The 18,947-nt window shown below is 37.5% G+C and overlaps 1 protein-coding gene across 1 annotated transcript; it reads left to right on the top strand.

Moving 5' to 3' along the window:
- Window positions 1-11,827: 11,827 nt before the first annotated feature.
- Window positions 11,828-18,771, top strand: cabp2a (calcium binding protein 2a; the record flags this gene model as incomplete). The annotated part of the gene is made up of 5 exons (XM_081360697.1): window positions 11,828-12,067; window positions 16,682-16,712; window positions 17,372-17,506; window positions 17,634-17,743; window positions 18,619-18,771. 5 exons carry the CDS (start codon window positions 11,828-11,830, stop codon window positions 18,769-18,771), a joined length of 669 nt encoding a protein of 222 aa, XP_081216823.1.
- Between the last annotated feature and the right edge of the window lie 176 nt (window positions 18,772-18,947).

The raw sequence follows: 18,947 nt of genomic DNA, 5'->3' as shown, positions 1-18,947 counted from the left end.
GGGGTGATATTACAACTACAGTTTTCAGCTTTTTAAAAATGAAAATCACATTAGTTATTTTTGCTTTTTTTCAAGTGCTTTATGTGTACACTTACCTGCTATACTTTATTAGGTAGCCTACATCTGATCAACTGCTCATTAATGCGAATATCTAATCAGCCAATCACATGGCAGCTCAATGCATTTTGGTGTGCGTCTCAATCAGCTCCCGAGCACGTGAATCAGTAAATCGTTTTCACAAAATTCGGGCACTGGTAAGGACAGTAAGGACCCTGGCTCACCACAAGGCGTCACTTTCAACCATGCTTCAATATCTGACGCTCAAAGCACCCTTTAGCGTCCATATGAGACGCATAACCCTACCACAGACCTAAACCTACCAACCAAAGCGTCACATATTGACGCTAAGGGTGCTTTGAGCGTCAGATATTGACGCTTCCGAAAGCGTCAGTTACATGACGCCTAAACCTACCCATAACCGAAGCGTCACATATGGACGCTAAAGGGTGCTTTGAGCGTCAGATATTGAAGCATGGTTGAAAGTGACAAAAAGTGACGCCTTAGGTATGAGAATGTGTTGCATTGGGGCACTGATGACTCAATTTCCAGCGACGTGACAACATCACTACTGGTGCTTATGAAGAACAGCAGAACTGATATATTTCTGACATACTTGTAATGTTATTTAAAGTGCACTTAATAAATAGTTTGCTTGTTACATATACCTGCTACATTTCAGCTGTAAATAAATAATAAATGTTATTATGTTCATTAACTGTCTAGTGATGTGTTTATGCTGAAATATAATGAAATAATGGTTTGTATTTTTAAAAACACCGCGTGTCATGTGTGAGTTGGCTCACACGATTTAAGTTTTGAGAACTTCGGTTAAGGAAACATAGTGAGCATCGATGCTCCCTGGTTTTCAAGTGCATTGTGGGACTTTTTAGGGAGTGAACGTTTCTGTGCCCTGGAAGGATTCTGTGATTGAGACAGCCCTTAAAATGTCCGACTACCTGATCAGTGCCCCGACTACTGAACTAGGGAGCTGATTGATTGCGATGCACCGATGGTCAAGAAGATCTGATGAAGTTCAAACTGAGCATCAGAATGGGGAAGAAAGGTGATTTAAATTAATTTGAATGTGGCATGGTTGTGGGTGCCAGACGGGCTGGTCTGAGTATTTCAGAAACTGCTGATCTACTGAGATTTCCATGAAAAACCATCTCTAGGATTTTCAGAGAATGGTCTGAAAAAGAGTATATATCCAATGAGTGGCAGTTCTGTGGGCGAAAATGCTTTGTTGAGGAGTGGGCAGAGAATGGCCACACTGGTTTGAGCTGATTAAAGGCAACAGTAACTCAAATAGCATCTCTGAACGCACAAATTCGAACCTTGAAGCAGATGGTAAGCTACAGCAGCAGTAAACACAATGGTGTCACTCCTGTCAGCTAACAACAGGAAACTGAGGCTACAATTCACACGGGCTCACCAAAATTGGACAATAGAAGATTGGTTTGATGAGTCTTGTTTTCTGCTGCGACACTGAGATGGAAGGGTCAGAATCTGGTGTAAACAGCATGAAAGCATGGATCCATCCTGTCTTGTATCAGCGGTTCAGGCTGCTAATGGTGTGGAGGATATTTTCTTTGCACACTTTGGGCCCCTTAGTATAACTGAGCATCATTTAAACACCACAGCCTACCTGAGTATTGTTGCTGACCACGTCCATCCCTTTATGACCAGTGTACCATCTTCTGATGGTTACTCCAGCAGGATAAAGCACCATATCACAAAGCTCAAATCATCTTAAACTGGTTTCTTGAACATGACAATGAGTTCACTAAACTCAAATGGCCTCAGTCACCATAGAAAACCTTTGGGATGTGCTGGAACGGGAGATTCGTATCATGGATGTGCAGCCGACAAATCTGCAGCAACTGTGTGATGCTATCATGTCAATATGGACCAAAATCTCTGAGGAATGTTTCCAGCACCATGTTGAATCTATGCCAGGAAGAATTAAGGCATTTCTGAAGGCAAAAGGGGGTTCAACCCAGTACTAGCAAGATGTAACTATAAAGTGGCCGGTGAATGTATTATAGTTTTATCCTCTTCCCAGACCCAGATTTGCAGTCTTAAACTATAAAAATTCAACATAAAATATTAATTCCAAATATCAATCATATATAAAAGTACATTATTCTTAATACAGTGAAAAATAATCATAAAATATTTCAATATATATTGTGTTACAACCATCCCTCAAATGTGGTGTGCGCTGCTAAAGCCATGTGTGATAAAATAAGAAAAACGTTATTGTGTGTCATCTCCACTCAAGCTATAATTTTGTCAACTGAAAAGTATGACAAATTAATCAAATATTTCTGTGAATTTAAGACACATCACATGCTCACAGCTACACAAACATTTAGCTTTCAGTTGACATCCTTTTTCCTCTCTGCTTCTATGTCTCTCTGTTGTCTCTTCTCATGTTTTGGCCTTAATCCATCGATAGCCCGCCAATATACAGCAGACAACCCAAATCTCCTCTATAGCTCACACACATATACACACAAATTACAGAAGACGAGACGCTCTACATTTCACCATAGGTCAGTTGTCTGGCTGTCTTGCAATAAAATCATTTAATCCACCAATCAGAGGCCAGGTCTCCATGGGTAACCCAATTAGGAGCCGCTCTGTACAGCGTAGCCGGCTGGTTCTTTATTACATATTTTAAACTTCCAAATTAAATTTTGTTTACAACATTCCCTAAGCCATTATAATCATTTACTATGATATTATTCTAAGCAATTTTTTGTAAAAAAGAAAAAAAAAAGAAAAACAGATGTATTTTATTTACTGACATTGTAGATATTTCCAAAATAGTTCAGAGAATAAAGTAATACAAATATGATCATATAATAACAGAAAACTGATGCAAAAGTAACTTTTTTCAGAGAAATACATTATCGTTTGAACATTTAAACACAAACAGAGTAACAAATAATAAAAGCTGTGTTGTGCAATACTTACAGTATGTGACATTTTGCTATCTTACGGTCATGTGCCACAAAGAAGAGACTAATCTGCATATGCGTGTAAGTGTGAGTAAATGGGACGTACAGAAAGTGGGTGTTAGTGTGTTAATGTATAATCGTAGACACCACAGAGTGAGACATCGTGTGCTTTGCTGATCCATTAATCTAAAAGTAGAGATGCATTAGTCCACTGATGATCAAAGTCTAATAAAGGTTTAGAGTCAGGAACATTCTTTGATGCACCAGTTTAAAAACGAGATGGACTGACTCTTTGACGTCAGTGCCGCTTACATCCATGCATGCACATAAATGCATACATGTTTACCATCTGTTTTTTACAACTACAAGTGTGTTATGTCTCCACAACAGCTGTTGTTTCCAGATAGATGGAGGGAATGAGAATAGCAGACTGACTGGTATCTCTAGTCTGTTGGCTGTGCAAATAAATTCAAGAACGTCAATAGGAAAGCTAAATGCTGCCGTTCCAATTGGATGGGTATATAACAGTCACGTAATAATTCACAATTAATAGGTCTTCTCTGCTTTATTCAGGAACATTTACCAGACTTTTTCCTTAGAGACTGTGGGCTAGGGTGACTACCTGGTTATTGCTCTGTTGCAGGACGTAGATGTGATTTTGTGGGACACATGTGAGAGAGACAAATGTATTACTAGTACACTATGAAAATATTGATTTACATTATTTGGAAAGACTATTTGCAATTTACATTGGATGATGACTAGTTTTAAATCGCCAATAAGTTTTGGTAACTGTGACCGGCTCTGTGACTGGCACTCATTTTGCCCAGCTTCGAGTGATACAATGTAATGTACTTTACAGCGGTGCTTCTCAAACCTGTACTGGCAAGTAAAAGAGCCAATCGCTGATTGGTAAAGTCATTGCGTTAGTGCTTCTGCCATTAGAAGCTCCAGTTCCCATAGAAACCCGAGACTCGCACTTAAAGGGATAGTTCGGCCAATAATGATATTAAACCCATGATTTACTCACCCTCAAGCCGTTCGAGATGCATATGTCAATCATTTTTCAGACGAACACATTTTCAGTTATTTTAGAAAATGTCTTAGATCTTTCAGTGGTTATAATGTCAAGTTATGGGGTCTACCTCCTTCAAGTCCCAAAAATGTGCATGCATCCTTCACAAAAGTAATCCATCCGGCTCCAGGGGGATAAACGAAGGCCTTCTGAGGGTAATCCGTGTTAAATTATTTAAATAAATAATTTCTAAAATAACTGAAAATGTGTTCGTCTGAAAAATGATTGACATATGCATCTCGAACGGCTTGAGGGTGAGTAAATCATGGGTTTAATATAATTTTTGGCCGAACTATCCCTTTAAGACTGCACATGCATATTGGCTGGTCTAGCCTGAAAAAATACGCTTTTTTAACGCTATTTGAGCATAAGAAACAACATTTATGGGACATTTCATGTCAGATTTTGCTGATTTGCTGTGAGTTTGTCAAGCAGTTTTTGAGATTTCAGGATTCCCCATTTAGGACTTGGTCTTGGATGCCCGAAATAGCTGCCTGGAGGCATTCCAAATATGACCACTGAGTGAACAGACTTCCCTTGAAAGGGAATTTGAACGTAGGCAGCTGACTTGTTGCCTCGCAACAATGACTTTGCAGGCAGCGTTTGCGCATGAAGGTACTTCACGAAACTGATTTCAGACAGCGTAACAGTTTAATGATCTACAGCAAAATAGAGAGAGCCTTGCTACTAAGCAAATATTTAATTATTACAATAGTAGTTTCTCAATAGAAATTACATCAAAAAGTGGAAAACGTTGGTCAAAAACATACATTTACACACAAACTGACCACCAACCGCAACTTTCAGACGCCATCTTTATTTTTTTAGCTTGTCACGGAATGGAGCGTACAGGATTGTGGGATATCAGAGGCAGGAAGGTTTACATCTATGCTGCCTTCAAAAATCGATCAGACGAAGGTATCTCAGGAGACAGGAAGTGAAGCTAACACTGGATTTAGACGTGCCTTGATGCCTTCCTACCTTGGAAGGCAGCATTTTAAAGGGTCATCGGATGCCCATGTTGGTATGATTCTTTAGGGTCTTCATGTAAAGTTTGTAACATACTTTGGTTAAAATTCCTCAATGGTTGTGTAAATCAACACCCTTTTTACCTCCTCAAAAACAGCTCTGTTCACAGCGGCCCGTTTCGGTGCTTGTCTCTTTAAAGGGGACATATCATGCTAAATCCACTTTTTTAGCCCTTAAATGCATTTTGTTGTATATTTTTAGTGTTTAGAAGTATAGAAAATTTGAAATTAGTCTCTTCAGGTGTTTCGTTGATATCTTTATATTCTGTTTTGGTCTTATTTTTCAACCTGTTCCGATTTTTCTATTCTCTATGACGTTTTGTGAACAATTACGTCACAGTATTTGCAGCGGAACTGCCAAATAAAGACATCGACTACCGGCTCAACACTTCGAGCAATCCGCCATTTTTATTTCTCGCTACGATTTTGTAGTCCAAGCTCAAAGATGCAGAACTTACGAGAGGGTAAGTCAAAATGTTCGGTTGTTGGATGTAGTAACCCACACGCTTCATTACACCATCTCCCAGCATCAGAACCTCTTCGAAGTGCCTGGTTGTGATAAGACACATGCCTTTGGTGTGAGAGACCCGGGTTCGAATCCACTGTGAGGCACCAATGTGTCCCTGAGCAAGACACTTAACCCCTAGTTGCTCCAGAGGCGTGCGACCTCTGACATATATAGCAATTGTAAGTCGCTTTGGATAAAAGCGTCAGCTAAATGAATAAATGTAAATGTAAATGTAAATGGTTGAGTTTTATTTTTAACGGAAATGTACCCATAAAGTCATTTTTGTGTGCGCGAACGCGAAGCACTTTAAGGATAACTACTTCAGCAACAACAGGGTTTTTCCTGCATTGAACTTGTTTTAGCGCCCGCCAAAGCGATTTTTTTTGTCCCACCAAAGTCTTATTTGATCGGTGAGTAATGTAGATGAACTGCCGCACTTGTGACAGGGCACATGTTTAACTGAAAGAACGAGCAGAGAGAGAGACCCGGTCGCGCGCGCGCTCTCTCTCTCTCTTCCGAGCCAGGCGAAAGTGTAAACAAGACTTCACCGTCTCCAAACTAGGCGCTGTCTTGCTCTCTCTCCCTCGCACATATTAATCAAAATAAATAGACACGGTGGTAAAAGGTCGGAAGACCAAAGTTTCATGTGGAGCATTCGGAGATATTTTTTTCCTGAATTACCGTGTGAATTGTGCTAAATAAGTTGCCTTATCTTTTCTGAAAAGCGTTCCGGGCATTAAGCTGACATAAAACAACACTTTAATAAAACGAAAAAACTATCCAATGATGAAATGTTTTCTGTGTTGACACAAATCTTGGATGTCCAAAAGTTTCTGTGCCGCTAGATAATCGTATCTCTGCTATCAAACTACAAAAATGGCCGAACGGGGTTGAGTTGAACCGAGTGTCACCTCTACAACCTGGAGAGGGGGCGGGGTATGACGTGTCTCATTTGCATTTAAAAAGACCGCACCAAAACGAATTGCTCTCAGACGCACATCAGAAAAGGGGTAGAAAAGGGGCCTGTGGAGCTATAATAATGAGGAATTCAGACCCAAGCATTGCAGTTCCGCTTTATATAGACCACAAATGTATGATTTATATGTAAAAAGTAACGATTTAAAAGCATGATATGTCTCCTTTAAATGATAATGAGCAACTGCTCACCCAACCCCTCTCTTCCATGGGGGATGTCGACACAATACACGTAAAGTGCTGCCTTGGCGGACACTATACAAATGGCTGAAGGCGGAAATATGCCAATACAGGACAGTCCGTCAGTTGTCGTGGGCGGAGCATTAGCAATATGACATCATATTGCTCAGAAAATCCAAATCATGGTTGTGTCCACACACTGCAAAGACACATTTATATTAGGGTGACCATACGTACTCTTTTTCACGCAAAAAATGCGTCCGGACGGGATTTCTATATCAACCAAAATGTCCGGGATTCGGCTTTTGCTTTCTATAGTCGCCATTTTTGCATTGCTTTAGGTCCCTAACCTATGGCTATGAAAAGAAACAGTGTCATGAAAAAGGTGTTAAAAGCTAAACTATTATTATATCTTATTCTATTGTTATGGGCCAAACGTTGAATGTAAAGGATGTATTACTTTATGTATTAAAGTACAATAGTTGCAAGGTTGTGAATGCATTTGTCAAGTATTTTTTGATGCATTCAGTATTTTCAGTGTAAGGAGTTTCCCCAAAGCGTCAGCCAGTGGCACAATGTCGAGAGACCTACTTCGAAAGGGAACTGTTAGTGTATGGTGTGCATTATAAACAGTGTTAAAGGAGTTGCCACATATGCCAGGCACTGTCTCGTAGTACATGAGTGAATTTCCAAGAAGGCTTATCTGTAATAAATCAGTATGATCAATGATTGCAGTAGGTTTTATCTTATATGTTCTTTACTGATTGATAACTATGCTTCCATACACAGATTAACTTTTCCTTTATCTTAAAATATTCAACTTTAGCACAGATAAACAGTAGCAGAGGGGAAAAAAGGATGTCAACCAAAGGCTAAATGTTTGAAATGCAGCAGAATAGACATTTTCATCTTAACACATCTTCAACTATGGTGGACTAATAACAGTGTATATACATGCATCACAGGAAATATATGGAAAGAGGCGAATTGCATTTCTTCTCCGTTTAGACATTTTATGGGCTAATTTCTGGACGAAAGCAAGTGACGTTGCGTCATTTGAATATTTATTGTGATTGGCCAGTTTCTGATGTGTGCACTTGTCGACTGCTTATCTTTTACAGTCTATGCTGCTCATCCTTCACTCCCTGTTCCAACTTCATTTAAAAATGCTAATATAATTAGTTTTATTTGTGTACATACACACAATTTGCATTTGTCTACAAAACAAATTTTAAGCATTTACGGACTAAGCCTTTAGAACAAAACAACAAAATAACAAACACACAGGAAGTCAGGTGAGTCTAGGCCTATTTAAATCTTTTTTTTTTTTTTTTAACTCATTGAATTCCCACAATTCTGTACATTTCTCCCCACAATCACCATGCAATTTCCGCATGGGTCTCTATCACAAAAATGCTTGTTTGGTGCCTCTTAGTGGTTATCTTTCCATAATGCAGCTGCTGAGGGTAAATACAAAGAGTTGTGAAGAAAGCAAAATATATTGCTCTGTTATTCTACTGGATGTTAAAGATTCCTCTTTTATAAATAGTTCATAAGTAATTCATATTTAAATCATTCATATATTCATACGAGGCCACGCTGCACAATTCACTGTATTAACACTGCCCTCTTGTGCTTTTTTTTTTTTAAGATCTACTTTAATAAACAATGTAATATTATTGAAATGCTATTCTGTTGTATTACATGACAGACTTGAAAATTTTATCTTGAAATATCTCAGTTATGGATAAACAGAGTGAGAAAGAAATAGCTTGGTATCTAAAGAGATTACATAATACTGCATGTGGGACTGAATACAGTAATACCTTGATCTGGTCTAAAAACTCATCTTACTTCTGGGTAAGAGAGGTGAAAAGGCCAAGAGATCTCTGAAAAAAACAAACAAACATGTTTTACGCTCACCTAGGCGTGTTTAAACCCATCTAACCCCATAGACAGGCATACTTTCTTTTCCACCAGTCCACTTTTAATGTTTATCATAACAAGTCTTTAAGTCACTGTATATATATATATATATATATATCCTTCTTATTCCAAGAATATGATTTTCACAATCTCACAAACTGTCTAAATATGTTCACCATGGTTCATTTCTGTATATGAGTAGCCTATAAGAGTAGAAACTATTTATAATCACATCTTAGTAAGACGTAAGTCAACATTTGAACGGCTTAAAGTTTTTTTGTTTTGTTTTTACATAGATATTTGAGTTAGTTGAAACCCAATACTTTCATTTAAAAGTGTATTGACCCTTCTCAGGGAGTTTAATTGACAGGCGATCTGGCCAATCATAATCCGCCATCCGCCATTTTTGTCCGACAAAGCAGTCAGGAGAGTTAGTAGATTAACGTTGGAGGATTTGAACTTGAACTTGAGAAACGGAGTGTAGCCTACTGATGTCTTTCCGCGGTTAAAACAACATTCCTTCCTATGTTCATTCATTTATTTGATGCTATAAATGAACTAGAAGGAAGTGATGAGCGGTTCACGAGCAGCTTTAACTGAGGCTCAGCCATCTGTCACATTAAAGAGCCACAAAACGGTATTTATTGTTTAAATATCTTTAAAAAAAATGACCAAATTTGAAAGGTGAGACTTTGTTTCATATCAAAAGTTACCTGGTTCTGTCCTGTCTGTCAGGGCGTTGTCAGTGCATTGTCAGTGTCCTCTCTGCTCTGTGATGTATTTTTCACTGCGTGAGAACATGGTGTGGCGTGAGAGCGGTGTGGCTTGTCGGACATAGCAACAGTAACTAAAGGGGGCGGGTCTTTGCGAACGGTCAATTCTGCGATTTCTCTCTCAAAAAAAAAAAATCCTATCGTCAATGGCGCGCAATGAATTCTGGGGGTAGGCAAGGACTCGAAGGATCGATCTGTTGTATCCTTCAGTGCACAGAAAACGAAGGCACAGGAGCCTTTGAATTGGGACTGCCTTCGTTGCACTGCAGTGACGCAGTTGACGCAGTTGGCCTTCGAATATTAAATAGTGTTATTCATTTAACGAAGATCTTATTTAACGAAGAGTTTATAAATATTTATAAGGGGGTGCCCCCAAAATGTGCACGGCCCTGGTGACAACTACACTCCATCCCTATTGCTGTTTGCTATTATATCCTACTATTTTTCTGTCATTTTTACAAACATGGATAATAAGTACTGATTTGACTTCATCTACCCATCCATTTATCCTCTCTTCTGACCTCCAACCCCTGACGCTGTGGCTCATCGCCTTTCTTAAAACCATGTGATATCTGCTCTCTACAATGTTTCTAACCCTACATTCCCTTATCAGAACTGCCAGCTGCATTGCTCTCACCATGTAATCTGGAATGCAGCGGATTATGAAGACCTTTCCCACCCCTGCCTGGCCCACCATTCGTTTATCTCTCTCTCTCTCTCTCTCTCTCTCTCTCTCTCTCTCTCTCTCTCTCTCTCTCTCTCTCTCTCTCTCTCTCTCTCTCTCTCTCCCTCATCCCTCCATCCCTTTCTATTTTGTACCGTGCCAGAACATTCACTTTCAGTGCGATTAGAGTCTGTCACAAGTCAAATTGAGGATGTGAAATAACATGGCAAGAGAAACAAAGGGGAGGAAAGAACATGCAGAGAGAGAGAAAATAGACAACAGATGCAAGATTCGAGAGCATCAGGATTAGAGCACTCAGAAAACCCTGGAAATACCGTTTCTGGCTGAGGGAGCAGGTCTCGCTGATCCCAAAACATGGCGTGACTGTTTTTAGTGGTTTTAACATCACTACCCATGTTAAAGCAACTCCGCCCCCACTTGGGATATTCTGATGACGGGATCGTATGTTACAAAGTTTATGTAATAATCTGAGGACAGGAACCAAGAGTGAGTGATAAAGAGGGAGGGGGAGAAACAGAGGGAGGGACAGAGATGACAAGAAAGAGTTGGAGCAGTGAGAATTAGAGAAATCCAAATGATGGGAGCAAAACCATCTAAAAGAAGCAGTATGAAGAAGGTAAGATATCTGTTTTAATTGAGCTTTTAAAAAGGGTGTAGATATAGTCTGTAGGTTACTATTTTTTGGAAGTTGTAGTTTAGTAAGACTGATTTAGAAATGCATATTTGGTCTTTGGCAGAAAGTATGTATAGGTATTGAAATCAACTGTGAATTCAGTAAAAATACTTATAGTGTACAAACTTAAAGGGACAGGTCACTGAACTTTAAAAGTTTTGGGTTGGTATAAGATTTATACTTATGCTTATTACTGCTGTCTTCATTTTGCTGATTTAGTGCTCAATAAACATTTCTTATTATTATCAATGTTGAAAACCGTCGTGGAGCCTAATATTTTTTTGGAAACCTTGATACATTTTTTTTCAGGATTCTTTGATGAACAAAAACTTAAAAAGAACTATTCTCATTTAAAAATAGAAATATTTGTAATAATCATTCTAAATGTCTTTATTTTCATCATTGTGATCAGTTTAATGCATCCTTCCTGAATAAAATTATTAATTTCTTAAAAAAAAAAAAAGCTTACTGACCCAAACTTTTGAACAGTCATGTCTTTGAAATGATAAATTGAAAATATTCAGTCATTATTTCCTCACCCTCATGTTGTTTCAAACATGACTTTATTTCCTCCATGCATTTTTATAGCATGTATGTCCAAGCTGCACTATTACAATGAAAGTGAATGGTGACCATGGCTGTCAAGCAAGACTTTTAAGATTTTTCACACAAAGCAATCGCATTACTTCAGAAGACTTGTAACATAAAACACACTTCATATGCACCACATTTATGATGCTGTTTTGAAGCTTGTCTGCTCCTGATCCCCATCCACTTTCATTAAACTTCTCCTTTTGTGTTCCACGGGAGAAAGACTGACATTTTTCGGAGAACTATCCCTTTAACTGATTCTTTAAAAAAAGACAGAAGTAATTTATAGTATAGACATCAGCAGGATGATTTCTGACAGATAATTTCACCACTAACGTTTTCAGCATTAGAACTTGTCAGACTGCGATTTTTTTTTTTGTCTGGTGCGTAATGAAATGGTACCTTGCAAAGGGGGGCCCGCCCCTGGAAGGCAGTGGGCTGCCATTGGCAACCGCCATGTTACGAAGCAGCGGTGATGCGGCAGCGGAGGATGAGGATGATGAAGAGCTGGGGGACGGGCAGCAGTTTGAGGAGCCGATAAATGCTCTGGTTCAGAACTGTACAATGCTACACAACATCGTGGGCCCTGCCTGCGTCTTCCTCCGACAGAGCTTCGCCCTGTCTCAAATCGTATGTACACACACTTACAAACGCACCTTTCTAGACAATGCATGGTGAGGACAATCAGTGTCAGAATTCCATCAGGGAATCTCATTATTATTGTCTGTCTTTTCCATTTTCAGTCAAATACCCCATTCCTTCCCATTACTTCCATAATGACTCCATCTTCTCACATTTTAGAGGATGCCGTGCAATGTTGTCAGTGGAATAGCTACTTGTCCAAAAGAGAGTCAAAGTCATGTTATGTTGCCAAGTCCTTCATGCAGCATTTTTAAGAATGGTCATGAATTTAAATGCACTTAAAAGTAAAACTTCACATTAAAGTGGCCATAGACATAAATGCAATCTGTTATACAACATTACTCTCAAGTGTGAACTAGTCATTTTTAGATCGGAATGTCTTTAACCCCTTCAGACCTGAATTATGTTTTAGGTTTCTGAAAAATATAAAAGTACATTTTCCCAGCTCATGAGGCTTCTATAAATGAGACCAAATAAAAAAAAAAAAAAAAATGTTTTGCTTTAATTGTAATTTTTTTTGTCCATTTCAATGGACGTCAGGTCAAAACAGGTGTACTTCACAAAAATGTACCAACATAAAATTAAATAATAAACATAAAAATTGTTAGTATATACTTAAAGCTTTTTCTCAAGGTCAAAAACTTTTCAACAGTATACCATTTCAACTTTAATTTTGAGGTTTTTGTTTTACAGATTGCACATTGTTTGTAACAAACTAAATATCTTAGTATCAATCAATATGGTCATGTTAGAGTCATTTTCTTTGCGCATCTTTCTTTTTTAGATCAAAAACTTGAACATTACAACATTTCAACTTTAATTGTAAGGTTTTTGTTTTATAGATCGCCCATTTGTTTATTCATAACAAAATAAACCTAGGAATCAATCAACGCATTCACGTTAGAGTAATTTACTGTGTGCATCTTTGAAACAATTTCTCTGTTAACGATTTTCTTGTATTTCTACAGTACATTACTGGCAGCACGGTTGCCATGTATGATGCATGTATTTCGATTTCCAGTAACTGTACTGTAATTCACTTTACAGTACACAAGATCAGTACTGTAAACTACCAAATAGTACTTTACTGTATTTGTACTGTATTTCGTCATTTGATCTGCTTTTGCTGTAATAAATTATACGGTGTTGTACTGTAATATCTATATTGATAAATTACTGATAAATATTATTATAATTTTCTAAATAATTACTAATAATGATAATATTATATCATAATAATATAATATGTAGTTATTAGGAAATATAGGCTATAGTAGGAAAAAATATGGAAATCAATGGCTATACTGTCAACTGTCTAGTTACCGACATTCTTCAAAATATCTTCTTTTGTGTTCAGCCGAATAAAGAAACTCATACAGATTTGGAACAACATGAGGATGAGTAAGTGATGACAAATATAATTTTTGGGTGTACTATACCCATAAAGGGATAGTTCACCGAAAAATTTAAATTTGCCCATGATTTACTCACCCTCAAGCCATCCTAGGTGTATATGACATCGTTCTTCTTTCAGACGAATACAATTGGAGTTATATTAAAAAATGTCCTGGCTTCCAAGCTTTATAATGGCAGTGAATGGTTGTTTCTGTTTTGAAAGTCCATAAAAGTGCATCCATCCATGATAAAAGTGCTCCATGGCTCTTGGGGGTAAATAAAGGCCTATTGAAGCGAAGCGATGCGTTTGTGTAAGAAAAAATAATTCATTTTCAAGTTACGCTTTAGATTTATGTCAAATCCGTATGTTTCGTTTGGCCGGAAGCTAGTCATTTTACTTTATAAAGTTTTAAATACAGATATTTTTCTTACATCTCCATCTTCCTCATCATCACTCCACATAAAGTCAACATCTGAGATACTTCCATCAGCTATATGTTCAAGCACTTCAAGAACTATATATTCTGCATGAAAAAGTAAAAAAAAAATGTATCGGTACTGTGATATAGATTTTTTATATAAGAAATTTCAATCAGCATTACTGGACTTCAATTACTGGAATGTGATTTCAGTAACAGGCTTTTGAACCCACTGTCCATTCTAATGGACAGACACATTTGAAAAAATCCTGATTTAAAATTTGAAATTCTACATTTGATTTTTAACTTTAATTAATAAGTTCAATCTTTCTATTTTACACAAACTATGAAATACTGACAAACATATCAAAAAATGTAAATAAAACCACATAAAATGTTGCTTGCTTCTGTGTTTGGAGTGAAGTGCTGACATGCTTCTCTTCAAAGTAGTGTTTTTTTCTATAATTACTACATGCAGAGCTTTACTGCCATTTGATTGGATGACAAGCGTCCAATCTAATGGACTGCAGGCTTTAAACTAGGTGAAATGCTCCAGAAGTAAAAAAAAGGGGGGTTGATATGTGATGTCCATTGTAATGGACGCAGGGTCTGAATGGGTTAATATATAGAAGAGACATTTTGAAGGATATTTACTTGTGCCCTTTTTGAGCACTTGAACTTAACTGAGACTTGAGTGTTTGTAGACGTTCAAGAGGCTGGTGTGTCGACCTTGATATATTGCAATATTTAGGTGTTCAGTTTTATTTTGATTTTAGAAAACATGTCTCTTAGGTGTTGAGGACTAGTCAAATACTGTTAAAATCAGATAGTCTAAGACTTTTACTCAAGTCGTATTGGAATTGGTGACTTTTAACTTGTAATTAAGTCATTTTCACTGCAACGTATCTGTGCTTTTACTCAAGCATGGTTTTCAGGTAGCCTACTCTTTACACCTCTGACTGAATGTGAGGACCAGTGAAGTTGTTTTGGGTGAATGAAGAAATGAGTAGTTTTGAAGATTGTAATTTAGATCCTGTACCCGAAAGTATTGATTAATGGGAGTGAGACTGTGTAATATCCTTCTGCTGTCAATACATATATATATTACATTAGCATAATGTTCTTTTTTACTCATGGGACAATCTTGGTTAAACCTCTTACGTCTTTGCTGGACCAGAAAAAGACAATCATAAAAAAAAATTTTTTTAAAAAAAATTAACTACCAATGGCTGTTCTATCAGATCCTTGTTAGTCTGGTGGGTGGATGCGGATAAAATACAAAAACACAAAGATAAAGATAAAAAGTATGTGTCGTTTCATAGTAGCTTAATGTTTCATATCAGTGTCTACATCTGTCTGATAATCCCAGAATCCTTTTTGTGTTTGTAGAAACTCTGGGCAGGGTGTAAGCTGCAGAAATTGCTCTAAAGACAAAACCGATGGAAAATTTCCCCGAAATTGTTTGTGACATATTTTATTTATTTAGCTTAAGCCTTTTCCCCCAAATAATATCACTAATATCACTATATATTCTAAAGTCTTATCTGATTATAGTAGGCTGAGGATATGCAATGCTCAGTGAGGCTGTTGAACAGACCATGTAAAAACCATATGTTTGTTCCAGTGAGTGAATACATACCTGACTTTCGCAAAAAATACAATGTGTACTCCATTTGTTGCCTGGCAACCCAGACTCTTGTAATCTGTTCACCATAGTGACCTTATCCTACTGCTGCTTTCATCATGCTTGCCAATTCATGGTAGTAATCAGCCTAAATACTCCCCAGCTGTGTGAATATGTTCTGGCTGGCCACTGCCAAAACACAGGCTCAGTCAATCAGATCAAAATCTAAATCACTCAACCATTTGTTATTATCTCACTTATGTAATGTGTAAATGTTGTTTCAGATGAGATTTCAATTGCTCTGCTTGTTCTTTTTTTTATTTGGAGTTATGCTGATAATGTTTTAATGACTGAGTTTCTCCATTTCCATGAATATCTGATGACACGCAATCCATGTGTGTGCTTTTCTGTCCTTAGATCCTTCAGATATAATCCATAATATCATAACACTGTGATTCTTGATCGGTTTTGCTTCAGGATCTTAATATTATCAAGGGGTGATTACCAAAACTAAGAAATTTAGTACTTTTTCTACTCTAAGAAAAAATATTGAGTATTCTAATATTAGGAAACATGTTTTTAAAATCATAGACCAACATTATATTAAATCCATAATTATATCCTAAGCTGAAACAGTCCCATACTTGCAGGATTTTGTGGATTTTTTCAGAAGGACATGTCATAATGGTCATTCAGGATCAGATGAAAAAATTTCCTGGAAAGGAAAAGAGAAAATTCTATACATTAACGTTATGTGTGAAGCTCATTTTAAATGTGGGCACTCCCATACCTGTGATGACCAGTAATCAGAGCCTTGTGTGTTTCATTCATTCATTCGTTCATGCAATGGTGTGCAGATAATGACAGGTGTGCGTGAGGCTACCTGGTACAATGTACTTTGAGTGACAGTTCAACAAGCACAGTCCAAATGCAAAGCAGATTATAGGAAAGATTATAATACAGGGTTCCCACACTGTCTAACCAATTTTTCTAGGATTTTTCCCCCATCATTTTTGTGATGTGGATCGACAACATTGGATGAATAAATAATTTGTGTGTGTGTGTGTGTGTGCACGTGTGCACCTGTCTACGTAATCAATGTGCAGTGTGTTTGTCCTAATAGTGTGTCTCTGTATGTCTCTTTGAAATCTGTACTCACTACAGGACAGAGATCTACGGCCAGAGGAAATTGAAGGTACAGAAATATCCAACATCACTGATATGCTTTATTTCATTAAGAGCGATAAACCCTCCCACCAACCAAAATAATACGGTTCCTTCGCTTATTGACTTCTCTCCCTCATTCCACATGGATTCTTGCCAATACCTCTCTCTGTTTATATATAAAAAATGACCTTCAGTCTCCTCTAAATCCCTTGGTAAGGAATAATTCACCCAAATAATGAAAATCATTTACTCACACTCATGTCTTTCCCAGCCTTTTTCTTTGTTCTGGAGAAAGGAGAAATTCAAAGAATGTTCCATAGCTCTCATTCACATTTCCCCCCAAAAAATGGCAAATGGAATTAGTTATTTCCTGTCTTTAAACTTTTTGACTGACCTGATTACATTTCAGTCTGCTCTCACACCTTAAAAGACATAAGCACCGCTGAGCTTGACAGACTCTGCTTACTATATGATTTCATTGTCTTCTTATATAGAAAAAATGCTTTGGCTTAGGCTTTTGCAAGTGCATAAGTGCGAGCAATTTTGGATGAACTATTCCTTCTACAAATTATATGAGTGCTGTACCTTTATCCTTCAGAATCCTCTTACTTGGACTGCCAGAGATTACATATTAATATCAACAAACTGAGGAAGATGCTCTCTCTCTCTTTCTTTCTCTGCCTTCAGAGCTGAAAGAAGCCTTTCGCGAGTTTGACAAAGATAAGGACGGCTTCATTAGCTGTAAGGATCTGGGCGAGTGCATGAGGACGATGGGCTACATGCCCACAGAGATGGAGCTGATTGAACTCAGTCAGCAGATCTGTGAGTGGCAACCTTATCATTATCATTATGCTTAGGCTAATTATCTCAGTTATACTCAGTTCTATTCAAGAACAAACTCAAGAGGAACATAAATATAACTTCTTATGATCGTGTGCTTGTTCACTAGGTGGCGGTAGAGTGGACTTCGAGGACTTTGTAGACCTGATGGGCCCAAAGATGTTGGCTGAGACTGCAGACATGATCGGAGTGAAAGAACTGAGAGAAGCTTTTAGAGAGGTTGGTGTATCCAATAACTGTATAGATAAAGTATTAAACCCTTTATAATTAACTGAAATGTTTTGTGTCGCTTATGCTCGCCTAGGTTGGGTTTATTTGATCAAACATACAGAAAATCTGTAATACTGTGAATATTATTACATTTGAACTGTTACGGTAACTGTTTTTCTATTTTAAAATGTAATTTATTCCTGTGGTGGAAAAGCTTGATTTTCAGCATCATAACTCCGATAGATAGATATATACTGTATATACATAGATTCCTTATTAGTGGCCATTGTGATACGTAAGCCGACCGCCATATTGGAGTGGTCAAAGTCGGTCCGTGAACATTCAAGAGCAGGTTGACTGAGCGTTTGCAGACTGCAACAGTAGTTAGACACACATATGAAAGCAGATGATTTAACTCAATACAACAAGACAAAGACGTCAGCTAACGCAACATTAAAAAGTGATCATAAAAATAAGAACATTAAAAAGTAAACATGTAGTCTAATATTGAGTTAGTACATATACATTTTTTTTAAAAACACATTCTCACATGTGAAAGGTTATCCAATTTCTTTGGGAATTTAATTATCGGCGGTTTCACAACGAGAATCTGCGCAATGTTGTGACATCATTGATTCATTGACAAGCTGACCGTTGCAAGATGGCGGACGCACTTACGTGTCTGGAGCGGTCGAATGAGGACATTTTTTTATTAGGCTACTTTAATGCATCCTAATGCTGTTCATCACTTTAAAATCTATTGCAGAAAATCACTAAAAAGCACCATAGTAGTCAATGAATTGTTTGGCTTACTGTATTCCCAAGTCTTCTGAAGTCACACCTTTCTCTCTAAACTAATCTTTTAATTGGTTTCTTTCTCTCAGTTTGATTCCAATGGTGATGGTCAGATCAGTCTGGCTGAACTGAGGGAAGCCATGAAGAAGCTGATGGGAGAGCAGCTCAACCACAGAGAGATTGATGAGATCCTCAGGGATGTTGACCTCAATGGAGACGGCCTGGTTGACTTTGAAGGTTAGAAGTGGAATTGTTCTCTTATAGATTCTTGAATTTTTAACTGATTCTTGCATGTGTATTCAGGTAAATCTTTATATACTGTACGTATATATAAAATATACTTATGGTATGAGTAAATTCTATTTATATGGCATGTTGATAAATATATATATATGTACCAAAGCTGTTCTTGCACTAA

This window comes from Scardinius erythrophthalmus (genome assembly GCF_964197995.2).
Source record: "Scardinius erythrophthalmus genome assembly, chromosome: 3".
NCBI classification, from domain to species: Eukaryota; Metazoa; Chordata; class Actinopteri; order Cypriniformes; family Leuciscidae; genus Scardinius; species Scardinius erythrophthalmus.
This window is presented reverse-complemented; position numbering and strand designations above follow the sequence as displayed.